The following is an 18,314-nucleotide window of genomic DNA, read 5'->3' on the forward strand; positions in this document are numbered from 1 at the left end:
ATCTTGACAGCAAATGACCCTGTGACAGAGGTGTGAGGCTGTCACCCCAGCTCTCCCAGGGGATACTTGGGAGACTTCGTGGCACATGTAGGATGAGGTGGAGGTGCTAGGTGAGGGGAGCAGAGAGCAAGCCAGCAGCAGCACCGGCCTCACCCGGGGGCTGTGCAGAGCCCACTGGCAGCACCAGCCTGCATAGGACTCACCTCTGTGATGATGTAGAAGTCATCCCCAGGCTCCCCCTGAACAACGATTTTCTCTCCATCTTCAAACTGCACAGGCTCCAGGGCATCGGCTACAGTCAGGCGTTCCCACTTCTCCAGGGACTCTACAGGAAGATACAAGGGGTCACGGGCCACACCTCACTACCATGGGGTCCTTGGATACATCTTTAAAAGCCCAGTTCTCAGATCCCTGATGGTGATCTAAGATGGTGATCCTCAGAGGTGACAGATAATGCTGCAGTAAAACCACAGACCACTGAAATGCCAGATCTACCCCTTCAACATGGGCTGGCTCCTCCACAACTGGCTTCTATCTGAGATGTGCTCTTGAGATAAGCTGCTTGTGGTTGCCCAGGTCTGCATCCCAGCTACTCAGGAGGCTGAGGCAGGAGTATTACATTCAAGGCAGGCCTAGGATAGACAGTGAGCTCAAGGGCAATCTGCACAATTCAATGAGACTTTGGCTCAAATGAAAAAGTAAAAAGAATTCTGAAGATGAAACTCAGCAATAGAGCACCTGCCTAGAATCCCCCAGTGAGGGGCTGGAGTGTGGCTCAGTGGTAGAGCACCTGCCTAGAATCCCCCAGTGAGGGGCTGGGGTGTGGCTCAGTGGTAAAGTACTTGCCTATCATGTGCCAGGCCCTGGGTTCTATCCTCAACACAAAAATATAAAGTAAGATACATTTGACTCTTACTTAATTTTTTCTTGGGAGATAAAGTTTGAAAGCAGTCAGCAATGACTCCATAATGTAAACTGTAGACACTGAATAATGAGTCAATATTCACTTAGACAGAAATTACTTTCTCTCCAAAAGAGCAGGACTCAGGGTAGAATACCAGCCATGTTTCACAACTACTGCATACTCAGCAGAGCAAGCAGGACTGTCCCACTCAGCAGCATCCCTCTCAAGGCAGGACAAGGACTGGGAGCTGAGTGTGTGTGTGTGTGTGTTTCTGTGTGTGTGTGTGTGTATGTGCCTGTGTGTGTGTGTGTGTTTGCGTAGGTACATGTGGAGTACATGTAGGTACATGTCCAAAGTTGGTGTCAGGAATTGCTCTCCATTGTTCTTCAACCTTATTTACTGAGGCAGGGTGTCTCAAGCAAATTCAGAGCTCCCTGATATGACTAGTCTCTTGCTCACCAGCTTGCTCTGGTTTCCCATCTCCACTTTCATCCAGCATTTCTGTGGATGCTGGGTTCCAAACTCTAGGCCTCATTCTTGCTCAGCATTTGAACTGCCGAGTCGTCTCCCCAGCTTCTTGTTTGTTTTTGAGACAAGGCCTCACTCTATATTCCAGGTTGGGCTTGAACTCACTGCCTGATGGTTAGTTTCAATTGACAAAGTAACCTGGGAAGAGAGTCTCAAGGAGCAATCGCCTAGGTCAGGCTGGACTGTGTACATGTCTGTTGGGGGAGGGGGTGTGTGAATTGTCTTAATGGATATTGGAAGACCCAGCCTAAGATGGCACCATCCCCTGGTTTTGGATCGGGAGTAGAGCAGGCCAGCTGAGCCCCAGGCACAGACACACTCATTCTCTCTGCCGCTGACTGCACATGTGATGTGACTAGCCTCCAGCTCCCGCCTCTGTGACTTCTCCATGAGACATTCCACCCTAGAACCCTTTCTCCCCCAAGACACTTTTCGTCAGCGTGTTTTACCACAGCACCAGAAAACTACTACGACACACTGTGGAGCTGCGGCTAGCTCGTGGCAATCCTCCTGCCTCAGCTTCCTAGATGCTGGGTTTTCAAGACCGAGCCACCACGACGAAGCTCTGATGCTGTGAGACTCACAAGGGACACACCTGCCACTATTTTAGGCAAAGATACTTCATCCTGATGCCAAGGAGTTGATCTTTAAAGACGTGTGAATGCAGCGGGCCCCTGGTCTGCACGTGGCTTCCCTTCCCTGGCACCGTCCAGCCCCAGCCCCAGATCGGAAGAAACACACAATAATGAGAGTTTTCCGTGAGAAAATCACGGTCACCTTTTTAACTATACCCCCCTCCCTGCTCCCTCGCAGAGAAAGAAACCTTTCTGGCCTACGCGTCGATGCTGCATATGTAGGCCAGCTGCTAAAAATAAAAATTTAAAAAGGCATTCATTTTAGATCTAGGTTAGCAGGGAAATATCTCTCCCCTAAATCCCCTGCCCGTGCCCCACATGGCAAAAGGGCCACATTTCCCATGAACCCTGGGCCACAGGGAACCCTGCCATGCACGACTGAGTCTACTCCAGCTGCTGCAGCGGCTCCACTTGCTTCTCTTTTTTCAATTCCTCTCTCTTTCTCTCTCCTCTCCTCTCATTTACTGAGACACAATCTCACAAAGTAGCCAAGACTGACTTTAGAACTTTTATAATCCTCCTGCCTCAGCTTCCCAAGTGCTAGCTTCACAGGCTTATACTGCCACACATGGCTTGCTGCCAGCCTTCTTTAGAAAGTGTTTGACCAGGTCTAAGTGGCCCGTGCCTATAACCTCAGCGCTTGTGAGGCGGAAATCACTGATCACGGAATGTTAACACCAGCCCTGACTACACAGTGAATCTGACTCCAGCTTGTGCTGTGTGGTGGCTTGAGTAGGGATGGCCCCACAGATTCATATATTTCAATGCCTGGTCGCTAGGGAATGGTGCTACTTGAAAGGGATTAGGAGGTGAGGCCTTGTTAGAGGAGGTGTGTCACTGGGGGTGGGCTTTGGGGTTTCAAAAGCCCAAGATAGCTCCAGTGTATTTCTTCCTGCTGCCTTCTGATACAGATGTACAACTCTGAGCTACCATGTCTGCCAGCACGCCGCCATGCTACCTACCATGAGGGTAATGGACTAAACCTTTGAAACTGCAAGCAAGCTCTAATTACGGTGTCTCTTCACAGCAAAGAAGCAATGCGTATCACCCACTGTGGAATAAGGTCATGTTGAGCATGGTCAGTGTCAGGAAGGAACAGGTGCAGAGCAGCACTGTAATGTTCATGTGGAACACTTTGTGCAGTAAAGGCTGCAAGTTAGGATGCTCATCTGTGGGTGAGAGGTGTGGCTCAGTGGTGGAGCACCTGCCTAGAATCCCCCAGTGAGGGGTTGGGGTGTGCCTCAGTGGTAGAGCCCCTGCCTAGAATCCCCCAGTGAGGGGCTGGGGTGTGGCTCAGTGGTAGAGCCCCTGCCTACAATCCCCCAGTGAGGGGCTGGGGTATGGCTCAGTGGTCACCTGCCTAGAATCCCCCAATGAGGGGCTGGGGTGTGGCTCAGTGATCACCTGCCTAGAATCCCCCAGTGAGGGGCTGGGGTGTGGCTCAGTGGTAGAGCCCCTGCCTAGAATCCCCCAGTGAGGGGCTGGGGTGTGGCTCAGTGGTAGAGCACCTGCCTAGATTCCCCCAGTGAGGGGCTGGGGTGTGGCTCAGTGGTAGAGCACCTGCCTAGAATCCCCCAGTGAGGGCCTGGGGTTCAGCAATGAAGTACTTGCCTTGTATGTACAAAGCTTGGGCTTCAGCAGCTACATCTCTTTCCTCTCTGTCTCCGTCTCTGTCTGTCTGTCTCTGTCTCTGTCTCTGTCTCTCTCTCTACACACACACACACACACACACACATACACACACACACACACACGCGCGCGCGCGCGCTCGCGTGCACGCGTCTTTAAGCATAGGGTTCAGCCCTCCTCCCTCCACCACGGCATTTAAAATACATACTATTCCAAGACTGGAAGACAGGACTTGACATAGCATTATCTCCTAACAGCATAAACCCTGACTGAAAACTGAAATAACTGTAAGGGAGGCAGCCAGTAGTTGGCCCCAGAATTTCAAAGCACATTTCAGAACAATAAACCACTTGCATAGAGAGAGAGGCAGGGGGGGGCTTTGCGGTGAGCTGGCTGAGGGGCGCGGATGGGGAGGGGCTGCCTGTGGGGGATGAGCTTCTGCTGCAGCAAAGAGCTGGTTCGAGGGAGACAGTGGGGCTTGCACTCCCCGAGGCTAAGCTCCTCACAACACTGCAAATGGCCACTTCTGTGCCTTTCAAGTCTCACCGCAATGAGTAAGTCAGTACTGCAGCAGGAAGGGCGGGAAGGGGAGGCCCCTTCAGAGGGCAGCAGGACAAAGTGTGTAAAGAGCCTCTGTGTGTAAGAGGCCCTGAAAGGGTCAGGTGCCTCGCAGAGCCCTCCCCGTCCCACCATCTTCTCCAGAGGTCTCTGAGCTACTCACCTGGGCATGTGAGCCCAGGATGCAATCTACGACCCACAAGTCTTCACAGGCCCTAGGGATGGAACACAAAGGTGGCTTGGAAGGGCCGTGATGTCACCGAGGAGCCTTGCTCAAGGTGAGCCAAAATGGTGGGGGAAGACACTCAGCGCATGACTCCAGCGACGGGAACAAAGAGCCAGCTTTCAGCTCAGAATCCTGGCGCTGGCATGGCGACAGCGAAAGCGGCGGGAGAGATAAACACACACGGTGTGGGATGGGCGGGGATGCTGGTGGGATGGCATTCGTGCTCACACGTCATCAGGTGTGTGTGCGCCTGTGTAAAGGTGTACCGTGAGTGTGTGCATATGCCGACATGCTGCGTGAGTGTGTACAGTAAGCATGTGCCATAAGTGCGTGTATACTTATGAACATGGACACACATGAGAACATGCCATATGTATCTGCGTGCACCGTGTGCAAGCATGTGGTGTGGGTGACTGCGTGGTATGTGTGTGCGAGCATGTGTTACCACTCCTGTGCGTACCGAGAACAAATATCTGTGTGTGCACGTGAGCGTGCGTGTCCCAAACCTGCATGAGCAGAGATGGCCTGTCCGCCCCAGAGGGAGAAGCAGACACGAACTGGCTGAGCTCACGGGAGGCTACGGAGAGGCCGCGGGCCGCAGAGCCACTGACCTAGGATGGAGACTTTGCTGAGGAACTCCTCATACATCTTGCGTTTCCTCAGAGTGCTTCCCTGTGAAAGAAAAAGCAGAACAAAGAAGATGGGTCTCCAGTCTCAGTCGGTCTCTCAAGGTTTGCGGATTTCTCTGGAGAAACCTCTCCAGAGGAAGCCAGTTACGCACGCCTCCGAGAGCCTCTTTCTCCTACCTCCTGCTCTTCACCTTCTAAAGCAGCTCTGGCACCATCAGCAGGAACCCCAGTGCTGCTTCCTGGGGTCCAACCTTGAGCAAGCCTCCTCCACCCAAAGTCTCCGAAGGTGGACATGGTTATGCCCGCTCTGCCCTTCCCAGGTAGGCTCTAACTGTAATCCCCTGGTCTCAGCCCCCTGACTTGCTGCCTCCCATTGCAGCAGCTGGGACCCCGTTATTCCCTAGGTCTCCCCAGGCTCAGGTAGTGTGGTCCTCCCACTGCCTGCTAAGATGTACAATGGGAGACGCACGGAAAGGGGAGATGGATCAGACGTGAGAGGCAGGGCTGATACATGGAGGCCTGCAGATGCCTGAGGCTCTCCCTAAAGCATGCCTTTAGAGGGACGTGGCTCGGCCTTGCCTGAGAGGCCTGCAGCCTCAGACCTGCGTGGGGTGGTGTCTATAACACACGCCTCCCTCATGCGCCCTGACAGCAAGGCTCCGAGCACATCAGCACAACTTGCAGCAGCCCCAAGAGGGAGCGGATATGGAGAGACCAGCACACTGCAGGCTCAGAGCTGAAGCTCTGGGCATTAAGAACAAGGCAGAACCAGACAAGCTGCCCTCTCTTGACAATGCCCACAGGGCGAACCCAGGTCTACGGCTCTGTTCTGTGACAGCAGGGTCAGCCACATGTAAAGGATGTTTGTGTCTCCATCAACTAGGCTCCCTGTGGGTGGTCCTGACAAAGAGGAAACGAGGGCAGAAGCCCCCTCCACAGGGAAGGTGGGGACAGCGGGACAGCCCATGGCCCCAAATTCACAGTCATGAGTCAGTGACGCCGTGCTGAAGGGAAAAAAGGACTCTCAAGGACTGAATTGAAGGCACGTGGCAGCAAATGCCAGTCCCCGGAAAGCTATGACAAAAATGTGAATGGCAGTGAAGTGAGGAAGAAGGGCCCTCGAGGCTCCCGGCACACCACAGCTTCCATGGGCCAGACCAGGGGTTCCCCCTAGCTATGTGTAAGGTCAACCTTCTTGCCTCCCTCAAACACTCAACAGTCCTGGCTTCACCTCCTGAGCTCCAGCATCAAGAACACAGACCAGGAGGTTGATGCAGGCTTCCTACTTCCAGAAAGAATAGGAAGCCTATTGTGGGTACCACCTGAGCGCTATGCCATAGCAGGGCTGAAGATTCAGGGTTACGTCTGCTTTCCTTCCCTTGTCCTCCCAGGGCCTCACATAGAAGATGGCCAGGCTGAGTTTCTGAGGGGTGGACTCTTCAGTCCAGGAAACACGGGTAAATCTAGATGAACTTTCCATGCCACTAGTACTGGGGAAATGATATTTTTAAAATCAATAAATATTCCTTAAGTTGTTGCTACTTAATGGGGGTGGTGGCGGTGATAGTCATAGTGGTGGAGGTGATGATAGGGATGGTGGTATTGATAATGTGGGTGATGATGGTTTTGATGGTGATGGTGGTAATGAATGCTATTGACAGTCATGATGGTGGTGATGATGGTGGAGGTGATGACAGGGATGATGGTACTGATAATGTGGATGATGACGGTGATTGTTTTGATGGTGATGGTGATGATGATACTGATGGTGGTAATGATGCTATTGATTGTCATAATGGTAGTGATGGTGATAGTGGTAACAATGTAACCTCTGCTTTGCTTCCTGCTCTGGTACAGGGGGGCATCATCCTGAGACAAGCCTAATAGCCAGAGATGAAATGAGTCACTCTGTAGCTAGGTAAACTAGGCACCAGCCCCCCTGCACCCCAGCCACCCCCAGGAGCACTCTCTTCTCGGAAGGGGGCAAGACCTTGCCCCAACATAGCCTTTATGTACCCCACAGCTCTAAGGGGCACTACTATTTTATCTCTACTGGATTAGGGACAGAGGCTCAAAGAAGAGTAACGCCTCGGTTCCTGCAGAGTGAGGGGCTGAGACGGGTGTCCTGGATCGAGCTTTCTATGTAGAGCAGGCTGGCTGCTCACATACGAGACCTGCCTGCCTCTGCCTCCGAATGCGGAAATGAAAGTCGTGGACCACCACACCCAGCTTCTTTGCTTTTCTTAGTTGAAGCATACTTTCATTCCATAGCCCACACTAGTCTGAAACTCACTGTAGTCCAGGCTGACCTAGAACCTGTAATTCTGTCTCAGCCCCCCAAATGCCAGGATTACAAGCATGAGCTCACACAGCATGCCACAGCGCATTCTCCTCACTCTGCATCTTTGCTCCTGTGGGGGGAAGCTGTGTCCCGGAAGCCACTGCTGTGTGCTGTGCTGTGCCGTGTGGCCAGTCTCCATCCTCACCTAGACTGAGGGGCTCAGCTACTGTGCTCAGGCTTGGAGCCAGCGCCCAAGGTGGTTCGATCTGTGTTACATCACATCATGCTGTCATCACGCTCCCATGCTCCTGTGCAGGCAGTAGCCAGCAGCAGCTGTGTGCAGGTAGCTTTCAGACAGGCTTTAGTGCAAGAGGAGAAGGCTCGATGCTGTGTGGCGAGCTGTGCACAGGAGGGCCTGGCTGCCATGGATGTCTCCTCCCTTGGTGCCCGCCAGCCGATGACAGAGGCAGCCCTTTGCTCTTTCTGCACTCTGGGACACTCACAGTGTGATTTCCATGGCTGGGCACCTCTTCGAGACACAGGCAGGCACCCACAGTCCAATCAAAGCATGACAAGCCAGAAGGGAAATCTATGCCTAAATAATCATGTACCAACCATGGAAGGGTGATGCCCATGACTGAAACACACAGACACGAGCAGCCACCAGGCTCTTACCAGCCAGACCCTGTCACTCTGACCTGAGGACCCTAGAAGGGTGGGGTGGACAGCCCAGGAAGTTCACACTTGAAGACCAGATAGTCAGGTGTCTGGAAAGAAACCAGCCTTGTATAACAGTTGGGGGTGATGGAGGAGAGGCACATGGAGGACACAGAAAAGGCACTGGGCAAAGCACAAGGTCAAGCCAAGGCACTCTGGGGTAACACACTGAGGTGGTAGGTGTCATTTCCAAGATTCAGAGGCTGCCAGGAGCTTTGGGTGACCATAAGTTAGTGCGGGAATACACAGAGTTTGGAGGGGCAATCCACCAGCATGCCCAGTGCCCCATAACCGGTGACAAGCCTGGGGGAAGCTGAAGGATGACTCTGAGCTTGAGCTAGCTAAGAAAGCCTGGGGTCAGACCTCTATCCTCACTGGCCTCTTGAGCTCTGTGCGATGGGAATATTAAAACCTACCCTAAAGGGTCTCAGTGAAGACTGGCACAGGATACTGTGACAGGACCCCAGACCTTCCCCCAACCTTGGGCCTGAACTTCCCCAGCAGATCTGGTTCAGACCAGCACTAATAAGCCCGCAAAGTCCCAGAAACCCAGAGTCACATGCTACCAAGCTCTCTGCTTCCCAAGAAAACCCTGTGTTATCTAATCCTGATTGTCAACCTGAGAGGATCTAGAATCACCTGGCAAATAAATCTCTGTGCATGTCTGTGAGGGAACTTCCGGACTGGGTTACTAACACATGGGAGGACCCACCACTATTCTGTGGGCTGGGGTCCTGAACTGAATACAAGGTAGGAAGAAAGCTGAGATCTCTCTCTCTCTCTCTCTCTCTCTCTCTCTCTCTCTCTCTCTCTCTATCTATCTCCTACTCCCTCTCCCTCTTCTCCTCCTCTCTTCCTGACTGTGGATGCAATGTGACCAGATGCCTTACCCACCTGCCCACCATGGACTGTCCTTAAAGCTATGAGCCACAGTAAACTACCTTAAACTGCTTTTGTCAAGTATGTTGTCATAGCAATGAGAAAAATAACTAATTCAAGTTGCTCCAGGGCTGGGGACTCAATGTCCAGTCGTGCCAGGACAACCTCATTAAGTTGTCTTCAGCTATCTGGACCTCAATGGTGAAACAACAGTTCAGCCAGCGGAGGCTGGATCAAGCCTGTTTCCATGACAACAAGATGGCACAATTGGAAAGCCAGTGTCCAAGCTCTGGTGACACAGAACTGTTGTGCCTGCCCATCGGTGAAGGTCAGGGTGTCTGTGGCGGCAGCAGCCTGCTCGGTGACCTGGCCCAGGCCATTTTAATCCCATCCAGCCCTAAAAAAAGCATCTCTTTTGAAAATGTGCAGTCCCCACTGACCACCTAGCAATTATGCTCTGCCGGAGGAATGTAGGCAGGCTGTGACCCAGGAACCTCACGGGCTAATGTTGGTGCAGCAGGCAGGAGAATGCTGAAAGTGTTATGGGGCCTAGGGAAGTGGTCAGGCAGCAGGTGAAGCCAGCCTGCTTTGTTCCTAGACTGAGCAGTCATCTGCTAAGCCTCTTGATGACACGGGGATCCCCAGCTTAGCAGGCTGTTACAGCGTGCACGCGTGCGCGCACACCAGCAAGATGGCTCTTCATCCTAGGAACCTGCCTATAGAGTCTACCTCAGCCTTCGCATCGAGGAGCCTGCCTGGTACAGGGACTCCATCTGCCTGTCCCCTTGGCAGCTGCAGCAAGCCTGTCCTGCGATGGTTAGTATCGTCCACTTGACAGAATCTAGAATCCCTGGAAGCGAACCTTGAGGGAGGGTGGTCTGAGGACAAGTCTTGGGGAGACGGTCTTGACTGGGTTAAGGGGGGTGGGAGCACTCACTTGGAATGTGGGCAGCCCTGGACTGAGGCAGAGAAGAGCGAACTGAGCACTGGCACCGGCGCTCTCTGCCCCTCTGCCGTGGGTGGGATGTGTCCAGCCACGGCTGCTGGGACCTCCCCGCCTTGGTGGACTGTACCCTGGAACTGTGAGCCCAGACAAAGCCTTTCTTCCCTAACTTGCTTCTGTGAAGAGTAATTTATCATAGCAATAGGAAAGAAAACAGAAACTGACCTCAGCAAGAAAATCCCTGTCAGAGTTCCCTAGCCTGGACCTTGAAACACAGAAGGGCAGAGCAGGGACTCACCTCCCCCGGTCCCCAGGGCCTTTCCTCACCCCCCAACCCTCAGCAGAGAGTGAGTGCCTGACTTTGGAATGAATCAGCATGAGGCTGGCTTGGAGGATCTCTCTGGGCCCAGGAGAGGAATACGGGGGTGGCAGAACACGCCAAGGGCCCACCTTGCTCAGCGTGGCCCAGGAAGGACAATGAGATCAGGATCCGAGATCCCACCCTCTCCTGCCACCCACAGTGCTGATGACTGCACCCTGTCCGTGGTGATCTCTGCCTGCCCCAGGGGTCAGAGGAACTGGAACCAGAGATGAGTCCAGCTCTCAGCACCACCTACGCCGGCGGGAGCACCCCGCTGCCCGGGACAAGGAGCTGGCCCCGGCAGCAGCTTCCCATCACGGGGAGCCTCCAAGCACATCTCCCACTCCCGAGGGCTCAGAGGTCTCTCGGTCACTTATGTGTGTGTAGTTTCTCGCCACTTTGGGGTTCTCGTTCTGGGCAAGGGTGGAGGGATCACCTACTCCCAGGCTGTGAGAACCCTGGACTTCTGACCCCCCTGCCTTCACCTCCCGAGAGCTGGAATTGCAAGCATGCACCAACGTGCCTCGTGCAGGCAGCGCTGGGTATGGACCCGGGGCTTCGTGCCTCTTAGGCAGACCCTCTAGCACCAGTCACGTCTAGCCCCCTACAGGGAATTCCAAACTCCCTAGTCGTAGATGCAAGGTCCCCAGTCAAGGGGCGGGCGAGCAGAAGGCCCGAGGCTTAAATAGGAGGAAAGAAACGGACTGCGGGTCTCTGCTGAGCTCTCACCTGAGTGCCTACAGATGGCAGCGCACCCCCAAGCTCTGCCCAGCGCTGGGCACTATGTGCCCCTCAGAGAAACAGAGCAGCAGGAAGAGACAGAAAAGCTCCGAACTAGAAGTCACGGGGTTCCAACTCAAACGTGGAATCTGAGCTGACCTTGTGGGATGCAGCCGGCTACGGCGGAGATACTGATGACATTTTATTTTCTGTGTCTCCCGCTGTGAGTCCCAGCTATACGGCAGGAACCCTCAGCGGCGTGTGGTTCGGACCTATCCAAATCTGCCCAGATGGGGAATGGGTGCGGACAGGATCCAAATTCTCCACAAGAGCTCTGCGGATTCCGGAGCCCAAGCGGAGCTATTCTTAGTGGCCGGGGATCCGAAATTAACCCAAAGAAAGCGCCAGCTCCCTCCGAGCTTTTGAGAGCATTCCTGAATATAAAGTCCTAACCACAAAAGTCCCACAGCCAGCAATGACACAGCACAGACAAGACAGTAGGGAAACAGCTGCTTATGCAACTTCAGGCCAGGTGTGCTCAGAGGGGCGGTGTCTCCCCACAGCACCCTCCCACCGGGACAGGCAGGTCCCTGCAGATGTGGGAGCGTGGAGACAAAGGAGGACAGTGCTGCTCGTCCCTGAGGAGCCCTGTGTTGAGTATGCCAGGTCCTAGGACAGCTGCCTCCAAGGCAGTGCTGGCCCACGAGTGTGTCCTACAGAAGAGCTGGCATCACATCAAGACCACAACAGGATGAGCCCTCTGCGCCTCAGTGACCGAGCACACGGCCTCCATCCTGAGCTCTTCCGGGGAATGTTCTGAAACGTCTCTCCCATGGCGACTCTCAGTTTCCCCTGTCTATCTCAAAGATAACCGAGTCCCAGTTGGTCCCAGGTCTTTCTGTGACTCCAGGAAGCTCAGAGATCAGGAGGGGAGCTCCAGAGGAGGCTGTGGGTTTTCAGGATGGAGCGCTCCTGCTCCTTAGGACAAACCCTTCAGTCTCTTCTCATTGTGTCCCCTCATACAGCTCCACCCCACACACACTCCAAGTAGCAGCCACCCCAAGGCCTGTGCACTCTCTGTCCCCATGACCTATAACTCCCATAGGTAGCCTTTTAGCCTTTGCCCTCATGTCACCTTAAAGGGACCCTGGGTTTTATTCTCCAAGAGATGTTGTGGTCCAAGACGGTAGCGCTGGAGAGCCAGCCGTTACAACCACATCCTAGAGTAGCTGGAAGGAGAGAAGGGGGGACGTAATAAAGACGCTCCCCGCCATCGTACTGCTTGGGGGAGCTTCTGAAACTCTTCTAGTACTTTCCACTCACACCCCAGGCTGTGTCTAGTGGGGAGACCCATCCTCGCCTTGGCCCTGGCCTCCTGGTTGGTGTCAGATCCTCCCCTGGCGGAGCCTGCTGGCCGGGGCTCACTCACCATGAGGATGCGCCTGTAGCTGTCACGGTCGATGCCCCAGAGCTTCAGGTCCGTTTTGGCCTTCACGGTGGCAGCCCTGGGGGTGCCGTAGATGAGAGCCAACTCTCCGAAGCTTCCGCCCTCGCTGATGTTGGTCACCCACTCCCCGTTCACATATACCTTCAGAGAAGAGGAAGGGGAGGTCAGTGGAACTTGTGGGTCACAATGGCTGCTTCCTTCATGGGGAATCCATAATTCTCCCCAGTGAGAAACACCGGCGCAACAGCTCTGAGCCACTTTTTATTCATTCATTCATTCATTCATTCATTCTATTCATTCATTCATTTTGAGATAGGGTTTCTCTGTATAGCCTTGGCTGTCCTGGACTCGCTTTGTAGACCAGGCTGGCCTTTGAACTCACAGAGATCTGCCTGCCTTTGCCTCCCCGGGTGCTGGGATTACAGGCGTGTGCCATCGCACCCATCTTGGGCCACTTCTTATACACTGGTGCCCCAGAGGTAACCTTGGGCTGGTGTGATCTGCTCCAAGGAGCTCCCACCCCACCTCATCCACGCCTAGCGAGAGCCAGAGCTGGGCAGCACCGGGCCTCCAAAGGACCAGAGGGCAGGACACGGCGTGTCCCAGCTGCCTCCTGTGCTGGTCTCCTACCCGGGGCTCAACTCTCCGGCTCTCTGGGCCTCAGTTTTCCTGCCTGCACCCTGATGAGCTGCTCCACCATTGCACCTAGACAGGTCTAGATAAACATCCTGTCCATGCCTTTTCCCTTTACAAGCTGCCTCTTCTCTCTGGCCGGTCAGCAAGCCCTCTGCCTGAGTGTCCCTCTTGTCCCACCGCTGTGGGCACATGCCGACTGTCCCCCTTCTCCTGTGGGCCTTTGCCACCAAGGCAAGCACCCAAGGCTTTTGGCCAGTGGCCTAGCTGAGTCCCCTGGCCAGGCACCACTACAAGCCCCACCGAGGAGGAGCTGGGACAAGATTCCCTTTCAGGCCCGTGGACGACGCTCCCTGCACAGTGCGTGCGCTGTGCACGGACCTTGCGCGGCCCACACCCAGCCGGGGCACAGAATGGGCAGATTGTTCACTCCCGGGGCGATTATGCAGCTCAGCTACTATAGATTGACACAATGCACGCTTTATCCCGCAGCGTCTCAATGAGCACACAGAACTGTTCCCATTGCTAAAACGGGTGCGTGCCCGGAGAATGGATTGTGATGAATCATGGAAGCAATTCTTACTGAAATCAATGTCTCATTATCCGGTAATAACTGAGGCACAGAGATTTCTGTCTGAAAGAGAACGCCTCACAGGTGATGGTTGTAACTCCACCATGAAGTGAGCAGGGTGTGGAGGGGGCCTGGCTAGCCACAAAGATGGGGGTGGGAAGAACAGTGGCTCCCAAAGACAGGACTCTACAGATGGGGGTGCTCCTCCCACCTTGCCCGGTGGGTTCCCCAGACCTCAGAGAGATGCTGGGATGGGAAGGCAAGAGCACATCTTGACCTTCAAACCCTCAAAGAGGCCATACACCTGTTAACCGAGGCTGAGGAAGCAGGATGACAGGCTCCAGACCAGTCTGGGCTATAGGGTGATGTCTTGTCTCCGCAGTGGGAAAGACAGGTGTTTTGCAAAGCTCTTGGACCACATCTTACACACTCTTGCCCCGGAGGTAACCTTGGGCTGGTGTGATCTGCTACAGGGAGCTCCCACCCACCTCATCCATGCCTAGTGAGAGCCACAGCTGGGCAGCTCACCGCCAAAACACAACAAAGCAAAACCAAAACAAACACAGGCCGGGACCAGAGGGCAGGACTCTGTGTCCCAGCTATCTCCTGGGCTGGCTACCTACCCAGTGATCACCTCTCTGGTTCTCTGGGCCTCAGTTTTTCCCAATGACACATCACACACACACACACACACACACACACACACACACACACACACAACCTAGAGTCAAAAAGATCCACAAAGAATCTGGAAACAGTGCCCACCAAATGATGCAGACAGAAACAAGGGGGGAGTGTAGCCATCTGGGACTTTAGATAGGAGCTTCCAGGCCTCAGAGCAACCCCGAGGACCTCACTCCATTTCCACAGCCCGGGAGGGTAGAGCACAGCCTCCCCTCCCATCTGAGAGCCGACGCTGACACCGTGCCTATGTTCCTGCAGGAACCCACACATGGGGAGTTAACTTTCGGGTGGGGAACCTCAATCTGAACACAACCTGCAGCTCACTGACTAGACACATCCCTCCCAGGACATCCTCAGTGTCACCTCAGTCTGTCACTCCGTTACTTTAGCCTCAGAGTATTCTCTAGCCTAGATGAGCTTGGGCTATCATACCCACATGATGCTGCCAGAATCACTGGTGTGTGTGTGTGTTTGTTTGTTGTGGTACTAGGGATTGAACTAAGGTCTTATAGTCCTGGGGGATTCTACGCAGGTGCTCTACCACTGAGCCACACCCCACCCCTCATTGGGGGATACTAGGCAGGTGCTCTAACACTGAGCCAAACCCCAGCCCCTCACTAGGGGATTCTAGGCAGATGCTCTACCACTGAGCCATACCCCAGCTTCTCTCTGAGGTATTCTAGATAAATGACTACCCCTGAGCTACATCCCCGTCCTCTCCCCTTTCTGAGACAGAGCTTCCCTCATCAGTCCATGCTGTCCCCTAACAGGGTAAAACTCTCCTTTTGCAGCCTCCAGGGGCCTGGGATTAAGGCATACCCTACCACCCAGGCATCAGGAACATTCTTGAGTTGAAGGTGACTTCCTTGTTTGTCTCTGACGAAGACCTGAGGTAATATCTGTTGTGTCACAGGCACACCTGTTGGCTCAGCAGAAGCAGGTGTTGCTGAAAGCATTTCCCCAGAGGCTGCTCTGTCCCCGCCACACTTCTGTCCCCATGTGTCATCCTGGGCTGAGTCATAAGTACAGATGCTCTCAGGGTTGGGAGAGGTGAGTCCCTGCTGGCAAGTCGCCAATGGGCTCTCTCCTTGCAGCACTGGGGAAATCCCCTCCCCCCCAGTGGCTACCCCAAGTGGGGGGAAGGAAGGAAAGCCAGCTTCCCCGGAGCCTCTGGAGGCAGGACATCCCAGCTGGACCGCTGTGGCGGTGACGTTTTCTTAGCTTTGCTCCCCGAAGGAAGAGTGAGTGTGGCTGGCCTGGGACATGACCAGGGGAGCAGGGACCCTCCCTCACCCTGGAGCCTTGGGCCTAGGGGATCCCCCACAGTGTCAGAGGAATGCATTGTGTCCTCCAAGGCCCTCTGGAGGACAAAGGGCCATCCTTCTGTGCACACTGGCCTCTGTCACAGCTCCCCCACCCAGCTGGTACGCAAAGGGGCTACTCTTCTTTGGTTCCATTTTTTTGTTTTTTCTTCCTTTAAGAGAAAAATGGTGGGAGGCCCCACTGGGCGACATTATGCCATACTCAGGGCCAAAGGTCTTCCAGCTGAGCTGGCCGCCCTGTCCTGCCTGCCTTCCTCCTTCCTGCCTGTCCCTGCTCAGCCCTGGTGCAGTGAGCGACCCTTTGACCCAGGCACCTTTTTGCCCCAGGAAGTCTGCAAAGGATGACCGATTCCCACCTGCGGTGGCTCTTCCAAATAGCAGAGACCCGGGCCGCAGGCAAGCGAGACAGAGATACAAGCCTGGTGTGGTGGCCCACGCCTGAGCTTAGCCCCTGAGAAACTGAGTCTGGGGAACTGAGAACATAAAGCTAGCCCAGGCTAGAGTGCAAGACTCTGTCTGAAAAAGAAAAATCAAGGCTGAGGAGATGGCTCGGTTGATAGAGGCCTTGCAAGCAAGAATCTATGAGTTCAAGCCCCAGAAGCCATGTAAAATGGCTGGGCACAGTGACCTGGGTAGGTAACCCCAGTGCTGAAGGGGAGGCGCGGGGGTACAGACGGGCAGATCTCTGGGGTTCATTCGCTGACGGGCGATCCTAGAAGAATCAATGCATTTCAGGCTAGTGAGAGACTGTGTTAACAAAGCAAGGTGGACCGAGAGGATGACTCAGCAGGGAAGCACTTGCCACGCAAGCCTAGCTGCCGGAACTCCATCCCTGGAGCTCAGCAAAGGTGAAAGGAGAGAACTGACTCCGCAAGGCTGTCCTCTGACCTCCATATATGTGTGGTGTCAAAGGAACCACTCCCCATGTCTCTCTCTCTCACAGATCACACATGCACTCACACATACATGCAAGCGTGGTATAATAAATAAAGTTAAATTTCTGAAACAAAGAGGATGGGACCTGAGGAATGATGCCTAGCTTCCCTTGAACGTGCACACACATGGACACATGCCCACTGCCCACGTGTGTGTGGACACACACACTAGAAAAAAAAAGAAGAAAAAGAAAAGCCAGTTTTTAAAAAAGTACTCTGAATTTAGACTCCTGGGGTGGCCTGGCCTCTGCATATTTTAGGGGACTCGTGGCAAGGCTTGTTTGTGAGCCACACACCCAGGTGGCTGGTGGCAGAAGGTCTCCTGTAGAGTAAAGTCCTGCAGAGCCCCCAAAGGCTGCTAGACTCCAGCAGGACTCCAGGACCCAAGAACATCACCCTCCTGGAACAGACAGACCAGGGTTGCCAGGAGCCCGGGGGGCCCAGACTGGGGCAGGACCAGTTCTGACTCCTTTCTCAAGCACTCCAAATCAAGTGGGCAGGATAGCAGTGGGGAAGAGAGGGTAAGGGTGATCACAAGAGCCAGGCCTGGGGGCACGGGGCTGCCATCCTTGGCCAGTTCCTCGGAGCACTCCTAGGTAGTCACCAGGCCAGTGAGGGCCCCCCCACCATTGAAGCCGACCCCTCCTGGGTGTGGCCCTCACTCACTCTTCCTCATGCTCACAGGCAGTCCCAGAATCCCAGAAGGCAGGTCAGGTCAAGACCCCCGGGCCTGGAGTTTGCCCCAGTGTGAACCCCACAGTCTCCCCTAAAAGAATGGAGTCACAGGAGATCTGTGCGAGTCCAACAGCCCAAGAGACTGGCAGCACCCCAGCCTGTGCCACCATGCCCGCTATTACAGCACAGCTTTTAGGATCTAACACTCTAAACCCCAGGTACGTTCACTGCCAGGCTACCTCCAACAGCTATGACCTCAAACCAGGCCACCAAGGTCACTGAGGACCTCAGAGATGACGTGCCATATGGGTAAAACATGCTTGGGAGGCTCCAAGATCTTCAAGAAAATGGCATAGCCAGCCCTGCATTCAACAAACGACTAATGGACATCTACCAGCCCCTTTGGAAAGCAGCTCTCCAGGAGATATTCCATGCTCACTGTGGGATAGCTTGCAAGAGCCCATAAGGATGTTTATCAAGAAAATGTGGCATATGCCTCCAGTGGAATATTACTCAGCCTTGAGCAGGACATTCTGACGCTTGATGCGGGGTGAATGGACGGATCTTGAAAAAGAGTTCGATTATTTTCAGATCTATTTGTTTTTATTTTATGTATATGAGTTTGTCTGTGCAGGCAGAAGAAGGGGTCGGATCCTCTGGAACTGGAGTTACAGTTGTGAGCTACTGTGTGGATACTAGGAATCGAACCCAAGTCCTCTGGAAGAATATCCAGTGCTCTTGAACCACTGAGCCACCTTTCAAACCCCAGGAATCAGATTTATAGGGATAGGAAGTAGGAAGGGGAGGATCAGGAGCTGGGGTAGGGCCATGGAGTGACTCATTACAGGGACTGAGAATCAGTGAGGCAGTTCAGACAGAGGAGGACTGGGGAGACAGGTCAGTGGGTACCTGCTCACTGTGGAAACGTGAGGGAGTGAGTTCAGTTGCCAGACGCCATGTTTTTTTAAGTCGGGTGTGATGGTATATGCCTATAATTCCAGCTCTGGGAAGGTGGAGACAGGTGGGTGCTAGGGTTT

General features: G+C 54.0%; 1 protein-coding gene across 4 annotated transcripts in view; it reads right to left on the reverse strand.

Annotated features, from left to right (window-relative positions):
• Prkar1b (protein kinase cAMP-dependent type I regulatory subunit beta) overlaps positions 1-18,314 on the reverse strand; it is a 134,655-nt gene that overhangs the window by 18,812 nt on the left and 97,529 nt on the right. For all 4 annotated transcript variants that reach the window (XM_060367980.1, XM_060367981.1, XM_021640706.2 and 1 more), the window contains 3 exons: positions 12,440-12,598; positions 5,092-5,152; positions 204-325 (listed from right to left, as the gene is read on the reverse strand). In XM_060367980.1, the coding sequence (XP_060223963.1) occupies positions 204-325; positions 5,092-5,152; positions 12,440-12,598 (342 nt within the window). The remainder of the gene's footprint in view (positions 1-203; positions 326-5,091; positions 5,153-12,439; positions 12,599-18,314) is intronic.

Source organism: Meriones unguiculatus, chromosome 15 (assembly GCF_030254825.1).
Source record: "Meriones unguiculatus strain TT.TT164.6M chromosome 15, Bangor_MerUng_6.1, whole genome shotgun sequence".
Taxonomy (NCBI): domain Eukaryota; kingdom Metazoa; phylum Chordata; class Mammalia; order Rodentia; family Muridae; genus Meriones; species Meriones unguiculatus.